The sequence below is a fragment of the Amphibalanus amphitrite genome, unplaced genomic scaffold (assembly GCF_019059575.1).
Source record: "Amphibalanus amphitrite isolate SeventyFive unplaced genomic scaffold, NRLGWU_Aamphi_draft 001667F_arrow, whole genome shotgun sequence".
Classification (NCBI taxonomy): Eukaryota; Metazoa; Arthropoda; class Thecostraca; order Balanomorpha; family Balanidae; genus Amphibalanus; species Amphibalanus amphitrite.
Genome location: NW_024883160.1, coordinates 71591 through 92267, shown reverse-complemented (window position 1 = coordinate 92267; position 20677 = coordinate 71591). Strand labels below are relative to the sequence as shown.

The window sequence follows — 20677 nt, the reverse complement described above, 5'->3', positions numbered from 1 at the left end:
ACACACACACACAATTCTTTGGGACAGGTCCACTCGCACCAAGGCCTTTACCTTATTGAGGCTATTGCACCGCACGACAATATTTTGCTCCCTAAATATGTGTCATTAGATGCATTCCGTATTGCTAATTGCACTCATAGCTAACTAACTCTAGCAACATCATTGACTGCCATCAGCCCAATATTCCCGCACAGCCGAGGTGGAATCAGAATGGCTGAGAGTCCGTGGGGGACGATAAGTGATACTGCCACATCCGCTGTTGCAGTCTTTCTTTGGGAATAACCTCGCCTCGCCGTTTGCCAGGTGATATAGTCCGTCTCCCAGTCGCAGTCGCCGGTGTTAGGTTTATATGCCTGAGATGCAGTCCTTTAGCTAGCGGGTGCGTACTGCGTTATGTGTAGTGCGTTGGCACTTATATGAAGACACGAGATATGTGCTGGTGTAGGGTACCTCAATGTTAGAAGTAGTATTCTTATGATAAGAATGAATAAAAACCTTTGCTCGTAACGAAGTGTCATCATTCATCCTTATTAGAATAAGCATGCTAAAAAAAATCATGAACCATTTAAATTTTAATTCCAGAGTAATAGGTACCTATTTCTGTATGTGTAAAAATGCACACAAAGCATTATGCTCCAGCATTGGTTGGCTCGCTCAGATGCGCAGTACGCACAAAGCCGTCTCCTTCAGCTCCGTTCGACCCATATGTCACCTGACATGAACATTGAACATCCCATGTCGCAATACGCAGTACGCCGTTCAGCCAGGTTTTTATACCTATGGTCATATAATCTTGAGATTAAACAAGGTCCACCACCAAGTTATGTTTGTTGTAATCCTTTGAAGATTTCGCAATGCTTCAAGCAAGGATAGCAAATACGCCCGTCTAAGCTGTAATTAGCTGCGTTTGATCCGGAGCTTCATGCATCTTGTCTTGTCATCTGCGCCGTGCTCAGCTCAGTTGCAAGTTGTCACAAATGCGCCATAGAACATAGCTATCTGTATGTCCGACGAAACGAATCCGTTAGAGTCGTAACGGGGTCTCCGTGACGGATCTTGGGACTTCGGCAACCCCTGATCTCCGGACGTCTAAGTCTAACCATTGAGGATTAAAAAAACTATTTAGGATGAAATCAGTGGTTCGATGCAATTACACGATAATTGTCCCAATAACATTGAAGTATGTGATCTGATATCACCATCACTGTGATCTTGAACGTATAACCTCTTGCGAGCGTTGAACCCAGCACGTATAAACAGCGGGGAGGAACCGAGGACTTTAGCGGGGAGGAACCGAGGACAGCAGCGGGTGAGGACGGGGAATTCCCGGCGCACTCCCCGCTGCCCCCTGTGACCCGCACGCCCACCGCAGCGGTCCTTTGCACAGCGGGCGTCGACGCTTCCCACAGCGCAGCGCGGCGGCGGCTCAGCGCATAATCGGAGCCGCAGGGCACGTGGCAGACTGACAGAGCCTACTTAGGGGCGCGCCGCGGCGGCTCGCGTCCAGTGGCTCCGCGGCGCGGGCGGCGCGGACGGTGGCACCTCGCGTGCGCTGCCGGTCATCGCTTGTCGTGCTCTTTTAGTCGATGTAGACGACGAATAAGACACACCACTCAAGAAGGCGACGACAGAGATCGGACTGTGCGTGTGCCTAGCGATCTGGCCAAGGTTCCGCCGGTGACGACGATGTTGTTTTCCGCCCTGACGGTGACCGTCCTGGCGGCGCTGATGACGGTCCCAGGACAGGTGGAGGCCCAACGGGGGAGAACTCAAGGTCAGTGACCGCACCGGCAGACGACATCAGCCCGGTCACCTCTGTTGCATAAGCGGCAGATGCCCTGCATAACTCATAAGCGCTGCTCAAGTTTTGTAGCCGGCACGGTGTGGCTAGTTAGTAGTCACTCGTTTCCAGCAGGGCAAGCTCGGTTGACTGCGATTCCCAACTGATACTGGTTCAATATTTGACCAGATCTTACATTCTGAATGACCCCCACTGACCTTACTGATAAATTATAAATTCGTTGCATTTTGGTACCCTGTTGAAACCTATTTATAAAAAAAAAACATTTTGTTGGTCGAACTAAATATGGTAGTATCTAATGCATGTGCCTTCATACAACAATTTTATGTTCGTTTTAGTCAACGAGATAAAACGAACCACGAATAACCTTCAACCTGTCTGCGACTGCGTCATTGCAGAATGTGTGACTCCGACCGGGTTCCTGGGATCGTGTCGTTACGGCCTGCGCCATTGCAGAATGTGTGACTCCGACCGGGTTCCTGGGAGCGTGTCGCTATGGCCGGTGTCATTGCAGAATGTGTGACTCCGACCGGGTTCCTGGGATCGTGTCGGTACGGCCTGCGCCATTGCAGAATGTGTGACTCCGACCGGGTTCCTGGGATCGTGTCGTTACGTCCTGCGCCATTGCAGAATGTGTGACTCCGACCGGGTTCCTGGGATCGTGTCGTTACGTCCTGCGCCATTGCAGAATGTGTGACTCCGACCGGGTTCCTGGGATCGTGTCGTTACGGCCTGCGCCATTGCAGAATGTGTGACGCCGACCGGGTTCCTGGGATCGTGTCGTTACGGCCGGTGTCCATCCGACGGCGGACCGTCGCCCGTCTGTGCGCGCGGCTACAGCTGCTGCGTCCAGGTCACCCGAAGTCGGCCCCGGGGCACCAACCGGCGCCAGGGGGTGGGCCCGACCAGCTTCGGACGAAAAACGCTGCTCAACCCGCAGTTCGGTGAGTTTCGTGACGAGGGGAGGGGGAGGGGGAAGAGGTTAGGGACTGGGAGTATCAACAGAGTTGACAGTCCCAATATGTTCCCATGACCCATTTGAGTTGAAATCATGCGATCCTCATTTTAGGGTCCCAAGTATGCCCAGCCCTATGTGAAGCACTAAAATCAGCTTATTAGATGTTGCTCAAACAAGCCAAGCGAAGTACTGGTAAAAACATTTTTATCTGTATATCCAGTTCTGATGCAACTGGCCTTGATCACGAGCATAATACCAAGCCACTGTAGAAAATAATACTTAATCGTGCGGTTTAGCTTTCACGTCATCTCTCGGTTCGCAGTTTGTTCGATCGAGACAAAGCGACGTGCAATTGTTATGTTATTTATTTCTTTGAGACGGATCAAAAGTTTTTCATTGAACAAATTATCATATGCCGAAGCAAGTTGGAGCTAGACCTTTTACCGATGTCTCTTACCAATGTCAAAACGTCTAGCTATGAGTGAAAGGCAGTGAGCATCGTAAGAAGAACACGTGCCTTACGGAGTTTCGAGACATCGAACAACTTCATGCACAAAACCTAAGAGCATCCATAATTGATCACAGTTTCACCGAAGACAATAAAATTCCATGTCGAAGGCCACATACCATTTGAAGAGCGCCTCGTCAAGTTTTATCGTAGCCACGTTTGCAGCCGGGATTTCCAGCTTTAAGCTAGTTTTGTCACGATAGAGCCTGGCTGACCGGCAGAGCTGAGTGTTAACGACAAATACGGATCACTTTCTGCACATTTTTAGCGTTATTTCGGATGTTATGGAGCCTATAGCCACTCGAATGACATGATATCCATTGTTGTTACCGTGTTACCGTGTCCGTGTATCTGTGGCTCGTCAGCGATGATCAGTAAAATACTTCCGCAACCAGAGCAGGATAGCGACCTTGAAGTTCCCAAATCCGCCCACATTTCTTTCCCCATGGTGAGCCTGTATCCGCCAAAGAGTGTTTCCAATCAATACATACTTCACCGGCGACAACGCCAAACAAAACTTTGATGTTGGGGTCTGGGGAAATATCTCCAGACTGTGTTTGCGCATGATAGTATACCAACATCCCACCGAGCCCACTTCACAACCTACCCCGCCGCGCGCCGGTTCACTGACGCCTGCATCCTCCATCTCCTCATTTAAATGCTGCACAGCATCACGAGGCCCCTAACCGGACGCCGCCTGATCTGCCTAATCCGCAGAGTGCGGCGGCGAGCCGGCTCCGGAGCCGATGCGCGACCCTTCTGCCATCGTGTTTCCGCGCACCAAGAGACAGGCTCCTAAGCCGGGCGCGCCCACCCCCGCACCGGGCTCGGGCGCGCTCTTCGTAGCCGGGGGAGCTCCCGAGCCGAGCACTAATGCTGTCGGAGTGGTAAGTGAACGACACACCGTTCCGTGCTTCTATCCTCAGGATACTGAAATCCTTCTCCTCCACGCCGCAACCCCCCTCCGGGCTGGACAGGCAACTTAATCTCATGCGGGCTGCTCCCTTGGAGCGGCACCGCTGCTCCTGAGGGAGCGCACCCCGTAGCCGGGTGCAGTGAGTGCCTTGGGGCTGGGTGGCCTGTCCTCTGGACGGGCTCAGCCCCGGCGACTCACTAGGGTGCCTGCCCAGACCAATGTCTCCCCCTAATTCCTATCATCCTTCCGGCTCTGCAATGGTCTTGTCGACCGAAAGGGCCTAACCCAACAAAACAAACAAACAAATAAGTGAACGAAGACAGCAATTTATGACGACGGCGCCTCGCCCGTAAGCAGCAGTGCACATCCGTGTTATGAAAGTCACTTTGTGAATAGTGAGTGAATGTTGTGATAAGCATGAGCAACAACAATATCACCCGTTGTTTTATGTCAGATAATGCCCACATTCCTGTATTAGAAATACGTACGACGTCGGATGTACTAAAAGTCAAAGTGGCTTGAGGTGATGCAAACCAATTTTTTTTCAGGGTGTGATCAGTCCTCAGAAGCCGAAGCGTCCAAAGCCGTCCATTGGGGATGTCCTATCACGGATTCGCAAGCCACCGGCAAGTTCTGCGCCAATCCCCCATCCGCCTCGCTCTTCTTCCAGCTCCTCCAGCCGAAGAAGCCGACCGAGTCTGTTCTCCAGACCTAGACGACCGAACAATCCGAGACGAGGTCGATTCCAGGGGTTCTTCGGCCCTCCCAGGCGGAGCTTCATCAAGCGTCGGGGTTACGGGCGTCCCAACTACCGCCGGCCACGCCAAAACTACTACCGCCGGCCCAAGCGGTACCACGGTCCTTCGAGAAACTACTGCCCGGTCCGCGGCTACCACAACCACCACCCGCGGCGAAGCTACAGCCGGCCTCGGCGCGGGTTCTTCGGCCACCTTCTGTCCGCGTTCACCCCGTCCCGCCGGCGCTACAAGCGCTCCCCGCAGACCGCCGAGGAGGCTCAGGCCTTCGAGTCTGTCTGGCAGGAGTATCAGGAGCGCGTGCGTGCTGGTGACGCGCCCGCCGGTTACACCCGTCAAGAAATCCTCGAGGCGTTCCGGGCGGCGTCGGCGGAGGCGGCTCTGAACCCCGACCCGGCCCCGGGTACGTCCGGGTGGACGTGCGGCGCCGTGCTCATCTCTGAACGCTTCATGCTGACGGCGGCACACTGCCTGCTTGGCGGGAGGCCGCAGGTCGTCCGTCTCGGTGACCTGAACCTGACCTCGACCGGCGACGGCGCGCCGCAGGAGTACCGTGTGGTAGAGGTGATCTCCCACCCCGAGTACCGTCACCCGCACGTGTATCACGACCTGGCGCTGCTGCGACTGGACCGTACCGTGCAGTTCAGCGAGTTTGTCAGGCCGTTCTGTCTGTTTGACGGACGCAGCAGTCTGGTGGACAAGGTGTCGCACGTCTCCGGCTGGGGCGCCACTGAGTTCGGTGAGTGCGACTGATTTTTCAGCATCCTTATGAAAAATCAAAAACGTTTTTTTAGACTGAACTACGCTACTAACAAGACTGGATCAATTAAAGCGATGCTACATTGATCTCCGTTTTCCATTCATATCTCTATGTAGTAGAGCTCTCCCATGATTGTTTTTATCGAGCTGGGTAACTCTTCACCCTTCAGCTTTTAAAGATAGACTGTGAATAAGCCATAAGCTCAAGCATTTACACCAGTAAATGCTGGAGTAAAAGCAGCATCAGTGAGAGCAGCATTTTCACAGCTCGCAGCTACCAACGCCACTAACTTCGTCCCCTACCATCCCCCCCACCCCCAGGCGGTGGTCAGAGCGACGTCCTGATGGGCGGCAACGTCACCATCTGGTCCCAGTCCCGGTGTGCCGAGGTCTACGAGCGCCAGCTCACTTTCAAACGCCAGCTGCCCGACGGTATCACGCCCGCGCTGCTGTGTGCGGGTGGCGAGGAGCAGGACGCGTGCCAGGGCGACTCGGGAGGCCCAATGACCGTTCTGACCGAACGCGGTACGAGACTGGTCGGTATTGTGTCAGCTGGTATTGGATGCGCGGCGCCCGGCATACCGGGCCTGTATGCCAATGTGGCTCACCATCTGGATTGGATTGATGGAGTGGTGTACGGAGGGCAAGGGGTGTAGGGGGAGGGGACGGATGACCGACCGCATGGGCATTAAGGTCAGGATGTGATAGCGGGTTGGCTTTACGATCGCACGGGCATTACAGTGCGGGACTTACATGGTCGCTGATTAGCTTGAAGCATTCACAGTTACATGTGAAAGGGCTACGATAGCGAGAGGGAATGCTGATTTATGATGGCTTTGTAAAACAGCATATTCGCAGATGAGACCAACCATTGCTTGTTGGTAGGTAGGTAACTAGGTAAGTACAACTAGAACAGCGCACATTTAAAGCCAGATACAGCAGTTGTTTTAGCCATGCAACATTATACAAGCTTGACTGAGCAGTGGACCATGTGTGAAACTAAAACGGCCACGGGCATTCCGATTTTTAAAGCTTCATCATTAGTTGAATACGCTCAATTTTAGGAGACGCTGTTATCTGTAACTAGGCATTATATTGTCAACTCATGTTGGATGTTAACAAATACATTACGTGTTACAAACCACGGTGGTCCGAGAGGCAACAACTTCCAAAAACTATCTGCCAGATGAGCTGTAGAAATCGCGAAACTAGGCCTCACAAAACTACACTGAATAGCACTAAAGGCTTAAGCCCCGATGAACTTATTCGAAACTAAGTAAGCTTCTTACAAATACGTCACAACAGTGCTCCACCATTACGCTCTGTCTTTGATGACACAACACACTGTCACACTGACACTGTGTCACTGTCACAGTGTCGCATCAGGCAGTCAACAACACAGTCAGGCACGGACACTTCGTACAGACCATACGTCATCAAACCCCTGTTCTTACTGACAGACGAGATCAATCCACCTTTCTACCTAGACGCCAAGTCATTTTCACCCATCGAACCGGGTCCCATCACTGTATAAGCAACCGACCTTTTCACCGTCCTCACTTGTCTTTCCAAACCCTCTCCCTAGCCTCTATCAGACAAAGTTTTACGCTACGGTCTTCTCCAAACCCGCGCGTACAGACTCAGCTGCGGGTGGCGCACCGGTTCGGTGATCTCCCTGCAGAGCTGTGACCGCGACTCGGCGACTAGCTCAGGGCAGGGAGATGGGTGCCGAGGCCGAGTATTTCTGTCTGACGGCGCCCACCAGCTCGTGGTGAATGACGAACGTGAACCGCAGGTGGGCGATCTGTGAACACGGAGACACGCCCGGCTTTAGAACACGTGCGGCGATGTAACGAAGTGATGACCGAACAGAGTCGGGTTGGACTTCTTACCCGGGAATACCCAGTGGAAACGGACCGGTTCCTACGAGACCTGGCCCAAGACGGCGAAGAATTGAAGTAGGATGCAGTTGACAAAACGGAATGCCCTATACTTTACATTAAAGTCTTACAACAAATACATAATACATTTACCTCATATATAAATATTGCTTTTATCATCGGGTACTACTCTGTAAGATCGAATCGTTACTTTCAACTAAATATGTTTGCCTTTTTTGTCCGGTCGGTCGGTGTCCTCTCAGCTTTTTTCCATTTCCACCACTCACCTCTACCACCGAGTTGTCATTCAGTTTGTACTTGTTCCCTGCCAGCACCGGTTTGCCATCGACAAAGATCGGCCGCTTGCCCGCGTTAGCGATGAAAAACTCTCCCGAGTTTCTGAGTTTGATGATGCCCTGTTTGCGGGATACCTTCCAAGCCGGCCCCTCGAGCGACAGGTCGATATCTACGGCTGAGTCCTTCGTACTCCGACCCAGGGTGATCTAAGGCGAGACGGAAGCGGCACGGAGATTAGGGACACAGTAATGTATAAGATACGCACGATATAACGACTACGGGTGGATTTCACGTGATAGGCTAATCATGAGGATTTGAAACCGAGATGAATGACACTCGTGTTCAGTCTATGAAATGCGGCGGGTAGAGTCGCTATCAACACAAGTCGCCAACATGAGGCGGATCGAACTGTTACCAATACGAATCGATATCATTTGGAGTCACTAATTTGTTGGCAAGCCGAGCACACGCATCCTCCATCACCCCTCCGCACCCACCTCAGCGGAGCGCATCAGGTAGCGCACGGTGCGTCCGCGCAGAATGGCCAGCGTGCCGTTGTCGAACTCCGGCGGCGACACTCCAGTTACACCGTCCACCAGCACCTGCCAGCGGCGGCTCTCTGTCTCCAGGCGGCGGATCTCCTGCTTCGAGCGCCTGACGAGGACGAGGTGAGTTAGTGCTGTTATTGGTTTTGATTCAGGGATTCTGGTTGCAGGACGCTCGAGCTGCGGCAGTGCATGTCAGTCTAATCGAAGGCCGTGTTGTGTAACGAATCGCGTGGCTAGGTAGGTAAAAACACTGAATTCGCTGCGGTGTCTGGAAGCGGACACACGACAGATTATATGATACGGAGTTATACAACAAGAGGCCCACTGTCCATTTATAGCTGCATTACATGTTGTGGTATTTCTGAGAACGCAAGCTGTCGGTGGTGGACAATCACCTACCACAGTAATCCTTGGAACATCACCTAACGAACAACTAGAGTACTTGAATTTGACGTGTATGTTTCGAAGAACGTGAAATTAATGCTACTCAGGGGAAAATGAACAACCTTCACCAGTCACCTAGCTCCGATTTCTACAAATGATCATTACATTAAAGGGACCCTCCCACCTTCAAAAAAGTTAATGAATTGGCATAAAAGTGATGTAGCGTGAATCACAAAGAGCGAAAATGAACATCTACCAAATTTTACCGGAAAATATTCACCCGTTTTCGAGATATAAGACTTTTATTTTTGTTTACTTTTTGGGAAATCCGCTGTTTCTATGACGTCACATAAAGGTTTTCTTTACGTCGGCATTTGGAAGCAATAGTTCGGTATCAAAGTGCGACAAATATTGCGCGAATGATGCGTTTATCTTATCAAGGTCAATATATGATGGCCAATAAAGGATTCCAGGACAATTCTTATGGCATTTCTTCGTATCGCAATTCTTCGTCTGCAAATCTTCGTCAGGGCATTTATTCGTACCTATCGCATTACTTTGTCTCGCACCAGGGTATATGAAAATCGGCTCGCATTTCTTCTTCAACGCAAATATATGCAAGAGTAAGCATTGAGGGACAAATAAATGCACCGACGAAGATTTGTAGACGAAGAAATGCGGACGAAAAATTGTGCTACGAAGAAATGTCATGCGAGGATTCGTTCGGGTACCATAACATTTATGTGATTTCAAAGTCAAGGTTCACAGCTGATCTGCTAAATCAAGCCAAGAATCCAAACTATCAAAAAACTATAAATATTTGTTTGTCTGTCACAGAGGTCTCAAGCAATATAAGGTTGACATATGTTGAATCAAAAATCTACTGCCACAACTCACATCTCCTGCCTTAGTTTATCATTGTTGTTTTAACTTGCTTTCAAGAGAAACAGAAGCCAGTATCTGATATCACTTCAGATGATTGTTTCAAGATCTGAGTTCAAATGGAAATAAAAGCAAGATCAAGATGAAACAGGGATTATTGCTGTTAAAGTAGTTTGGCCATGATACAACAAGCACATAAATCATTAGCCAAATCAAATACTGGTTGGTTTGTCAAGATGTTTGTTGTCTGTCGTCTGTCGAGCTGCTATGAACACTGAACGCTCTCACTCTTACTTTAAAGAGAGTAGTTTAAGTTGAATGGTAGTGAGCTGTAATTAGACAAAGCAGCTATTCAGTGCTCACATCAAGCCAGGCTAGGAAATGGCATCAACTGTGGTGGGAGGAAGCAGGTTCGGCAGCCCTATGTTGTAAACTTCTGTTATGTCTTGTGTTTGATCAACTCATGTTTTCTGCTCTGTTTTGTGCAGTGATAGTAGCAGGTAACTGCATGCTTGTCAAATTATGTGAATAAACGAATTCATAACATTGCATTTTTCTCTCCATGCAAGGAACAAGTAAGATGTTGTAGAAAATGTAATAGAGGGCTGCATTGCTGATTTTGCACTTTATCAGAGCTTTATTTAGAATTGCTTTCCTGAAAGCTACACACAGGCCACAGTGCTGAAATTCACAATGTCATAGCTTTTGGCAGAAAAAAGAAAAGACTTACCTAGGTAAAATTGGCTGAAAGTATGGCAGAGCAGGTCTTGATGCGTATGCCCATCCGTGTGCTTGCCGAAGCCGAACTGACTGCAACACATTTAACTCTGACCCACCATGGTGGCTGGCATATCCTGAACTTTCACCACTCTAAACAAGACAACTTTCAGCCCTCAGCATTGTATTAAAACACTGCACAAAACACTCAAAATTTGTTTCAGTGCCATCCACGGACAACATCAGTCGCCATTCACCAGGCCAGTAAAAACAGAATAGATAATAGCTTCAAACCCATGTAGTCAGAGTTACTAGGTCTGCACCTCAAAACAAAATCCAGGTGACATTCACCACGCCAGTAAAAAACAGGTACTTAGGTAACGTAACAGCTTCAAATCTGGTAACATGTTGGTCGGACTTTACACTACCATATTTACATGGAATAATATGATACCAAACAATAGTGCAACCATTCTGGACAACAAAATTGTATGATAAAATTAATTTAGAATACTCTGGCAGCATGATTTACGAGCACAGGCAGGTGTTACCTACCAGCCTTCTCAATGCTCGTAAAACCAACATTGTAGTTTTGATTTTACCTTACATGATAACACACTTGGCTGCAATGGCACATTTAATTTAATACTGTGAAAAGTCCAGTTATAACCACTTCACAAGCACAATTGCACCTCATGCCGACATCCTTTTCCAAAGACAGTCAGCAGCGGGGCATTCCACGATAGATCGACCAAAATTTTATCAGATTTACACCCGACCATTTTTGATTTTGATGAAATCTTGTCTACAGGGTTCTCTTATGCCCTGAAGTCAATGGTGACAACGCCAGACCCCTACGGTCAGCGGTTTAGGAGATATAGCCCCGGGCATTTTGACGAGGTCACTCTGCAGAGTGATTTTTGAAGTGCTATATCTCCTAAAGGAATGAAGGAAATGCATTAAACCTTTGCATCGTTGTGATCGTGGTGAAATGGGCAATTAATTGGCCATCTCGGATTTTCAAAAAAATGATTTTGATTTTTAGCTGTGACGTCATCAATTTTTAAACTTTCTGGCTACCCCCCTAGTACATTAAAATTTGCCATTATTTTTGCTCAGAAATAAAGTTCCGTCAATTTCCTTTCGACTGGGAAAAAACAAAAATGGTAATCTTTCTACAAATATTTTATTTTCTTTTTTGAAAATCGCACTACAAACTCTGATTTACAGAATCGGGTTATTAAGCAATATAAGACACATCTGCGAGGACCAGTTACTTCCAAAAAGAGGTTATCTGGGTTTCGGCATATAATATTCTTCTCTTTAACTTCACTTTTGATAACAAAAAAAAAAGAACTTTAATATTACTTGCACAGGAGTCAATATAATGGCAAAATTATACATACTTTTGAGCTGCCACAGCTGCCTTGTTTATCAACGTAGCTCAAATGACCAACCGACAGTCGATTTGCAAAGCATATTTACGAACCGACTAACTATAAACGAACAAAATAATTGGTAGTTTCAGAAAGGCAAAAGGTGGTGTAATGTGACTAGGTATTTCATCAGCGAATCATCATTTTCAACGCTGGATGCAATAAAAGCCATAAACAACGGAGTGCATTTCTATTGCAGTTGCAATAACAGACGGCAAAGCACCAAGACAGGAACGAGATCACGGCCACACAAACACACTTTTTACTTATTTGAGCTACGTTGATAAACAAGGCAGCTGTGGCAGCTCAAAAGTATGTATAATTTTGCCATTATATTGACTCCTGTGCAAGTAATATTAAAGTTCTTTTTTTTGTTATCAAAAGTGAAGTTAAAGAGAAGAATATTATATGCCGAAACCCAGATAACCTCTTTTTGGAAGTAACTGGTCCTCGCAGATGTGTCTTATATTGCTTAATAACCCGATTCTGTAAATCAGAGTTTGTAGTGCGATTTTCAAAAAATAAAATAAAATATTTGTAGAAAGATTACCATTTTTGTTTTTTCCCAGTCGAAAGGAAATTGACGGAACTTTATTTCTGAGCAAAAATAATGGCAAATTTTAATGTACTAGGGGGTAGCCAGAAAGTTTACAAATTGATGACGTCACAGCTAAAAATCAAAATCATTTTTTTGAAAATCCGAGATGGCCAATTAATTGCCCATTTCACCACGATCACAACGATGCAAAGGTTTAATGCATTTCCTTCATTACTTTAGGAGATATAGCACCTCAAAAATCACTCTGCAGAGTGACCTCGTCAAAATGCCCGGGGCTATATCTCCTAAACCGCTGACCGTAGGGGCCTGGCGTTGTCACCATTGACTTCAGGGCATAAGAGAACCCTATAGACAAGATTTCATCAAAATCAAAAATGGTCGGGTGTTAGGCCTTGGTCGATCTATCGTGGAATGCCCCCAGCGTCTTTCGTCAAAACTGGAAGATCAATCCCCTTTCAACTGTTAACATCAAAAATATTTCTTCATGGTGTGATCTCCTATGGAAACCTTGCGGGAAAAGAATTAATGTCAATTGTCAGCTCTTCAAATTTCTTTGGACTTTAACTTGCAGTACCATATCCAGTTTGCTTTGATATTTTGTTTTTTATTCCATGTTGAAGTTGAACACCAAGCTCCAGATATAGCAGGCAGCTTGATCATCTTCGGCCTTGGTATAATATCAGTCCAAGTTCCAGTGGTGGGTATCTTCTAATATTCAAATTAAAATGAAAAGCAATAGGCTTTCTCATCGCCGACGACGGATTTCACGTTGATAAGAAAGGGAGCTCAAGGTCAGCAAAACTCGGGTTCAAGGAATGGCGGGCGTTGAAATGACTGCTGACGTCATCAAAAAACCGCTAATGGTTAAGAGATAGGGACTAAGCTGGTCCCACCCTGCAAGTAAAGGGAAGAAATTTCTTGAACACCATAAAGCTGCGGGGGTTGCGACCAGGATAAATGGTGGTTTCTGAGCCTGGCCGCAAACTTGGCTATCTCAACTCAAAACTAATGTTAAGGTGGGATGGTCCCTTTAACCTAACGCACATAGCTCACCCAGTAAACTACACCCTAGTGAACACTCCAAATCCACCACACTTATAGCCCGATCACCTCTCGGCATCGTCCCACGCACCGATCTACGATGTCCAGTTCGCGGTCCAGCTGCTCGTCCGGCGGCGTCTCCAGCAGCGCCAGGTCGTCCATCGCCTCCTCGGCGTCGGAAAACTGCAGCGGCATGTCCTTCACAGTCGCCGGCTTGGCTGCAGTGGGACAGAAAGGATCGGTCAGTTGTAGTCACATACCTATCCTTCACAGACACTGGGTTGGGTGCGGCTCCGGGCAGGCGGCTAACAGTCAAAACTTGGCAAAGTGCACAAATAAAGCGGCGTGTTTTTCTTTGTCTGTCGCTGTCACCGGTTGCCACCAAATATTGGCTGACAAAAAGGCAAAACAATTTCTGTAGCCCTCATGTGTAGCCGTGTAGCCCGAGCTATAAACTGAAAATAACGACATGCCTAATAAGATGCACCTAATAAGATAATGGACTATCGCCATCAAAATGTTACAAACATGCCCAATCGCACACCACCGACGCCGCCACAGAAGCACGACCCCGAGACCCTCCCTGCACATCGACCCCCACTCCCCGCACCCTCACCGGACTGATCGGTAAGCAGCTGGTACAGCTTCAGCTTCTCCCACCGCTCCCGGAGCCGCTTGGCCGTCCGGCTGGAGTGGAACGTCTCCGGGTGGGCGTCCAGCAGGGTCTGCAGCTGCTCCAGCGTCGGGGGCGACGTCTGCCGGCGGCGACACGGCGAAGGTGTGGTCAGCAGGACACGGAGAGTGGCATCGCGGAGTCACAGTTCGCAGTGATTACTCAAACGTGCTTCAAGGCAGCATATCACTGATACAGTGGTTGTATATCCTGTCTTGCATTGTGGGGGTCAAACAGTACCGCTTCAACCAAACACAGCTGATCCAGCAGGTTGGTAGTGCCTTAAACGGCAGGGACGCATTACCGATATCAAATCCCATCTAAGCCCCAGTGCCTACGCAGTTCCATGACACCAAACGGAATTTATAAGTGAGCGCAATGCCACAGAACAGGTATCACTTACCGAGCTGATGGCCTTCAGAAGATCCTCTTCGGCTTGCGAATACAACGCCTTGCTTTCCACCTCGGCAATCTGGGAATTGGTGCATAAATTGTAGCCGCGTTTTCGGAAGGTACGTGTGCAGCATAAAGACGCACAAAAGGCGCCCAATTGTGGTAAACTCAAGAGCGTATGTTTTATTCAGCCGGAAAACTCCGCTTCCGGGACACGGTAAGCCAATGTTCATACTGTCATCCTAAGGTGGAGACGCTCCTTTATTCGTAGCGAGGTAAATCATTTGAGCAGCATTGCTGTATGGAAAATCCACAGAAATAGAAAATGCGTGATCGGATAAACTAGAGAAGTCACCAAATCAGTCAATATAAGGGCAGTCGGCAACCAGACCACAGCTTGGCTGCGATCGTATATACTACATTCCTAAATTAAAATACAATTTTAACAAAGCTCGACCAATAGTAGGCCACCCTTTTCCCAGAAGCTCGCAACCGATGCATTACCTGTTCCGGGTGAAGGTTTCTCATGGCGGTGACGGCGAGTCGGGAAACGGAGGGATCGTACAGCAGGGCGTACCACCGCTCCTGGATCTCCGACAGTGTGAACTTGCAGGAGAACTTGACTCCCAGGTGAACCAATGTCAGGTCACAGGCCTGCCGGGTCGGTTAGTTAGCGTCATATAACGTATAACGAATTTGACGTCATATAACGAATTTGGAGAACGGGGTAGAAGACGGGTCCTGCAGCGACATTTTCATTCCATAATGAAGCGTAAAACGACATACCCCAAAACAAAGCGCAGTGAAAGTAGAAGCGACTTAAAATACCCAGGGGTAGCCTTACCATTGGAGACAACAATACGATGGCATTTTCACTTTCATCACATTGGAACAATAATACCTGAAAGATTATGCATTCCACAGTTCAGAGACACAACTTCATTGAGCCCTCTCAGACTCAATCACCCACGCCACCCCATTTACTGATCGTTGCCCTTTAACTTCTTTCTCTTGTAACTCAATTCCAAATTTGACTACTGATACTTCACTTCACCCACCCAACCCCTAGTCACTGTCATCCCCAGAGCCCCTCGATATCCCTCACCTCCCTCCCTCCCGACCACTGACCTGTTGAACAGCATTGATAAGCGCCAGGTCGTCCGTCGGCTTCCAGCGGCCGATGTCCTTGAGTGCGGCGGCTGCGGCGCGCGACCGCCGACTGCGGCGAGATGTGGCGCGCGCCGGCCGCCGCCGCAGCGGCTCATTGACGCCGCTCAGTCCCATGCTGCTCAGCTGGTAGTCGACGCTCTGGGCTGTGACATCGCGTCGGGGCGGTACACGTCAGGGGCACGTTTCAGGGGGACGTCACAAATTAACATTTCATAGAATTTATCCAAAAATATAATGATAAAATACAACGTTACAGGATAATGTAAATCGCTGGTCTACCACATCACGCAGCACTCAACAAAACAATATGCATAGCCCCACAGGAACAAAAATCAACATTTTTTAACGAAAAAAGGCAGCGGCAAGTTATCCTTACTTCTGGCCGCCTTTGCTGGGGGAAGTGGAGGAAGCGATATGCCCGACTCGACGATCTCATCATCAAACTTCTTCCGCTTGATCGATCTTGTAGAGCTGCGAAAATTCCCGAAAATTTATTATCAGGAAAAAATGACAGACGGTAAAAGCCAACCAACGAGCAACAAGGATTATAGCCATCTACATTCTACATATGTAAACCACAGACAGCATTGTAACCAGCACCATACATGTGGGATCTTCCATCGGTCAACTGTTCCATAAGCAGGGTAACTCCATCAGATTCTCATGGCTCGCATTCCTATCCCTTTATCTACGTTAAAATAAAATAATGACCGATTTTCGTCTCCGCTTGCGCACAACAGACGCACAACAGACGTACAGTTAGCCCGGAGCCCGGAGGTCGGTTAGCTCCATTCTACATCCCAGTAACACACCGGCTAGGGACAGCTCCATCCCACATCCCAGTAAGATATCAGGCCCACCTGCGCCGGCCGAGCCCGTCGTGCGCCTGGCTGCCGCCAGAGGCGTTGCTGTCGGTCCGCTGGCGGCCTACCGAGGCCCTCCGCCCGGAGGAGCCGCCGCCCGACGGTTTGCCGCCGGGAGCGCGCGGGGCGGCGACCGGTGCCGACCGGCTGCAAAACACGAGCAGGACAGTTAGATGGTAATATAGTGTGCTGTTGGTAGCATGACAGGCTAAAAGTCAGCCAGCAGCTGATCCCATTCCTAGACACACTAGACACTGGCTGCCTGACCAGATCGGGACTGAGGACATTTACTGCAACTTCTGATTAGCCAGCCACAGTTTTACATTGAGAGTAATGAATAAAAATGCAGTGAAAGCTTGCAATCTTGGACTATACTACATGGGCAATGCATGGATAGTCTAACCTTCTTGGATCTAACCTTCTTCTTCGACACGGTTTCCTGTCTCTAATAACCCTACCACCATCTGGGCAATGAGCAAGGAAACCTAACAGGTGAGTTCAACAGGTGAGTTGGTTCTAGACTTCACTGAAGCATAAGCTGTTGAGTTTATAAGTGGCTTGATGATTAAATAGAACTAAGATTCACTTATTGATTGATCATATTGAAAAAAAAACTTGTTATCACTCACAACTGGCAGGGCTAACAAAATGACAAAGAAATGTTAACTTAGAGTAAAATTGTTTTCACCAGACTAAAGGAAATGACATGCAATGATCCTTTGTAAAACAGTGGATAAACAAAGGTGTTAACATACCTCGTAGTTGCTGAAGCATCCATATTTGTGCTAGTTGAGGGGCCATCAGCCATACTCATTTCTAGAAGCAAATTTCCTGTGAAAACCAAATACCCAATCATATATGTACTCCCAAAACCAATCCAGTACTTACCTATCACATAAAATGAAGAAGCACAGCATGATATAATTTGATTAAAAAAAGTCCATCCCTTACTATAAGTTGAACATTTTCACAAGGTTCAACTTTCAAATATAATTCAAATATAAGTTGAATTTTTTCACATCTTGAAAATCACCTAATTTCCCTATGAAAATTTCTATTTGCTGATTTCCCTGTTACCATGGCAATCTAAGGCTGTTTTAGCCAAGATTCTTACAGATAGTTTTAGCACCCAAATGAGTCATTCTTGCCACCAGATTTTTATCTGGAGCTCTCCACCTGGCTGCATTGCACCTAACATAAACCTCTGACCTTTCACCTGTTTGACACATAAAACACAACTATAGTGCTAGGCAACAAGTGCCTTCCCAAGTAAAAAAAACAAACAAAAAAAAAACAAGCTTTCAAGCATCACCAAAACACTAAATCCATCAATTACCATCATGTAACAAAGTTCATAACTTGACATCATGCACTATGGAGCCAGTCTGCTACTGACAAGTTGGGACCAAAATGAAGTCAGAATTCTGAGCTTCTTTCAGCTTCTGTGGGATTCCATGTCACCTAGTGATGGATGATATTATGATTAGAAGCAATTGTGTAACTGAATGATATGGTCATGATGACACATTCTTGATTCTAGATAAAATTAGTGCAAATAATTGAAATGGAAATTGATAATTCACAAATTATGAAGTGTAAATGATATTCTAAAGACACATGGAATACTTATTGGTGTACCAGCCTATGCTTCATAGTTCATCCTGTCTGATGATTGTACGATGCTTAGGCTACACGAGCCACGCACAGAACAAAAAAGGCGATACCTGCTTTAGAACTACCAGTTTCTTAAGCTTGAGCTGGGTTGGAAATGAAAATGCAGTCCTCTAAGAGGCAAACAACTCTATGAAAATATGCACCTTTGCCAACATTTTGAGTGACTACCTAGGCAGGTGGCAGCCAAATCCGTGTCCGGACAAAATTTCGTCTGACATTTTTTCGTCGGACAGTTTTTCGTCCGCAGATTTTCGTCCGACTTTTTTCGTCTCGCATTTTTTCGTCCGTACATTTTTTCGTCTGTGCATTTTTTCGTCTGTACATTTTTTCGTCTGTACATTTTTTCGTCCGGACATTTTTTCGTTCGTGTATTTTTTCGTCTGTACATATTTTCGTCCGGACATTTTTTCGTTCAATAAATTTTACGTCTGTTCACCCAAGGTTGAGTGAAAACATACTACAATGCTATTCAACTGTGGAGGCAAATGACGTCATAATAATACTCGGGGCGAAGCAGTGCAGTGCCGAAGGCAATGCCTTAGGAGATTACAGGCAATGGTAAGTGGTTATGCATCAACCACAGATACACAACCACTTAACCTAAAAATATTTGACTTACCATTGCTTGCAATCTATTCATGCAAGTAACTTTTTCCTTATCCCCCGGTAGGCAAACATCAGTAGGTAAGGTTAGGTTAGGTTAGGTTAGGTTAGGTTAGGTTAGGTTAGGTTAGGTTAGGTTAGGTTAGGTTAAGTTAGGTTAGGTTAAATGTTAGGTTAGGTTAAAGGTTAGGTTAGGTTAGGTTAGGTTAGGTTAGGTTACGTTAAAATTGTAGACGAAAAAATGTCCGGACGAAAAAACGCACAGACGAAAAATATACGAACGAAAAAATGTCCGGACGAAAAAATGTACAGACGAAAAAATGTACAGACGAAAAAATGCACAGACGAAAAAATGTACAGACGAAAAAATGCGAGACGAAAAAAAGTCGGACGAAAATCTGCGGACGAAAAATTGTCCGACGAAAATCTGCTGGACGAAAAACCGTCATGGAATCGCCAAATCTGTTTTTTTTTTTTAATAAATTTAGTCCGAACCTTTTGATGGGAAGGATTCACAAGGACAGAGCCACCGCTAAGCGAAGCTTGTTGCGATGACCCTGCCCTCTACCCTCCGATCGCGCAATTCCGATTCTATGGCAGAATTTAGAGTCCAAAGTTTAACGTGCGCACAAAGCCGCGCACGGCCGGTCCCCTCGCTGACTTCTCCTGGCTACGGCCTGCCACCAACCGCAACCATACCTGTCAGGAGGCCCATAAATGTCGAGCGCCCGTCGCGCTTCGAACCCGGACTGTCATAACCGGGAACGCGTGCTCTCACCACGCGGAGTCCAACGCTCTAACCAACTGAGCTACGGGACCGGCTGTGCGCGGCTTTTAATGTTATTTAATGTGTGCTGTGCGCGGCTTTTAATGTTATTTAATGTTATTGTTAACCTAACACTTATCACATCATAGCAAATACAAATCATTCAACACCTCGACCTTCGTCCATGTTCCATTCAGCTCCCAAACACAAATTCAACCAAAATACCATCGAATACTACATATTTAATGCAAAATTACCACAAAATTACCTTATAGTCCTTTACATATGAAGCCATGAAGCCATATTGATATGCGATCCTGGCGCGCACGCAGAAAATTTCCAGTCTGTTCGCTAATAATATGCAAGCTGTTTTCGAAATGACACTACCTATATATGATTTGATATTGTCAAGTTCACTACTGACTAATGAAGAAAGCTATTTCAAAAATTGTAAAAAGTTGTGATAAATGCAAGGTTTTAGAGGAAAAGTTGTCTAAAACATTTTATTTTGGTTAGTATTTTAGCCAGTTGCTATGACAACAAGCTGTCTCACATTCATAATAGAACACAGCCTTTCGCAACCAAAGAATGCACAATGTAATAAAAGCGCCATTACTGTAACAATCATACGATTCCATATGAAGGAAACCAGTCCGTTTTTCGTCTTGCCCGCCTAGCTTGCGCCTAGCAGAAAGCTCCGACCCGAACGATTTCTTGTGAAGTAAAGTCCTCATTCAATTGTTACATCCCTTTGTTTTTAGTGAGCAGTGCATCGAGAACAGCCAGCTCTCAGCAGTCAGCAATCGCGAATCGACAGGAACTTCCAACTGGGGCACCGGTGATGATCTCATGGCTGCAGCGGGCAGCCCACTCCAACAGCAACCCTATCGACTCTCGGTACAAGAAACTAAAAGGGGCGGGTGACCACTGACCTCCCGCCACTATCTGCACTGACGTGGATCCCGCGACAAGGCGCGGAAAGTCGCCATGGAATTTTCCAGTCTAGGTGCAGTGCAGGCAGCTACATGAGCCATTTCAGAATATCAGTTGAAATGAAAAGTAATCAAAGGCCCCCGAACCCTCGCCGTAGGAAA

General features: G+C 47.3%; 2 protein-coding genes across 4 annotated transcripts in view; one reads left to right on the top strand and one right to left on the bottom strand.

The window, feature by feature from the left end:
- Nucleotides 1-1412: 1412 nt before the first annotated feature.
- LOC122374522 lies at nucleotides 1413-6838 on the top strand. The gene is made up of 5 exons (XM_043353318.1): nucleotides 1413-1774; nucleotides 2548-2745; nucleotides 3985-4154; nucleotides 4732-5677; nucleotides 6019-6838. Exons 1-5 carry the CDS (start codon nucleotides 1687-1689, stop codon nucleotides 6351-6353), a joined length of 1737 nt encoding a protein of 578 aa, XP_043209253.1. The 5' UTR covers nucleotides 1413-1686; the 3' UTR covers nucleotides 6354-6838.
- LOC122374525 (microspherule protein 1-like) overlaps nucleotides 6771-20677 on the bottom strand; it is a 28305-nt gene continuing 14398 nt past the window's right edge. Inside the window, exons 1-12 of one of the 3 annotated variants that reach the window (XM_043353333.1) lie at nucleotides 19852-20179; nucleotides 17296-17371; nucleotides 16538-16687; nucleotides 16054-16148; nucleotides 15636-15820; nucleotides 15012-15161; nucleotides 14518-14586; nucleotides 14058-14196; nucleotides 13533-13659; nucleotides 8372-8528; nucleotides 7865-8080; nucleotides 6771-7501 (exon numbers count right to left, since the gene is read on the bottom strand). In XM_043353333.1, coding sequence (XP_043209268.1) covers nucleotides 7406-7501; nucleotides 7865-8080; nucleotides 8372-8528; nucleotides 13533-13659; nucleotides 14058-14196; nucleotides 14518-14586; nucleotides 15012-15161; nucleotides 15636-15820; nucleotides 16054-16148; nucleotides 16538-16687; nucleotides 17296-17354 — 1443 coding nt within the window. In that variant the 5' untranslated portion in view covers nucleotides 17355-17371; nucleotides 19852-20179 and the 3' untranslated portion in view covers nucleotides 6771-7405. Of the gene's footprint in view, nucleotides 7502-7864; nucleotides 8081-8371; nucleotides 8529-13532; nucleotides 13660-14057; nucleotides 14197-14517; nucleotides 14587-15011; nucleotides 15162-15635; nucleotides 15821-16053; nucleotides 16149-16537; nucleotides 16688-17295; nucleotides 17372-17876; nucleotides 18006-19851; nucleotides 20180-20677 lie in introns of those variants that run through there. The other 2 variants (XM_043353330.1, XM_043353332.1) reach the window with 2 other exon arrangements.

What these genes read in the sequence shown, in the direction of transcription:
- LOC122374522 (XM_043353318.1), top strand. Translation starts at nt 1,687, where the DNA reads ATGTTGTTTTCCGCCCTGACGGTGACCGTCCTGGCGGCGCTGATGACG. An exon ending in CCAACGGGGGAGAACTCAAG is followed by an intron (nt 1,775 to 2,547) that starts GTCAGTGACCGC and finishes GCGCCATTGCAG; the next exon opens with AATGTGTGACGCCGACCGGG. An exon ending in GCTGCTCAACCCGCAGTTCG is followed by an intron (nt 2,746 to 3,984) that starts GTGAGTTTCGTG and finishes CCTAATCCGCAG; the next exon opens with AGTGCGGCGGCGAGCCGGCT.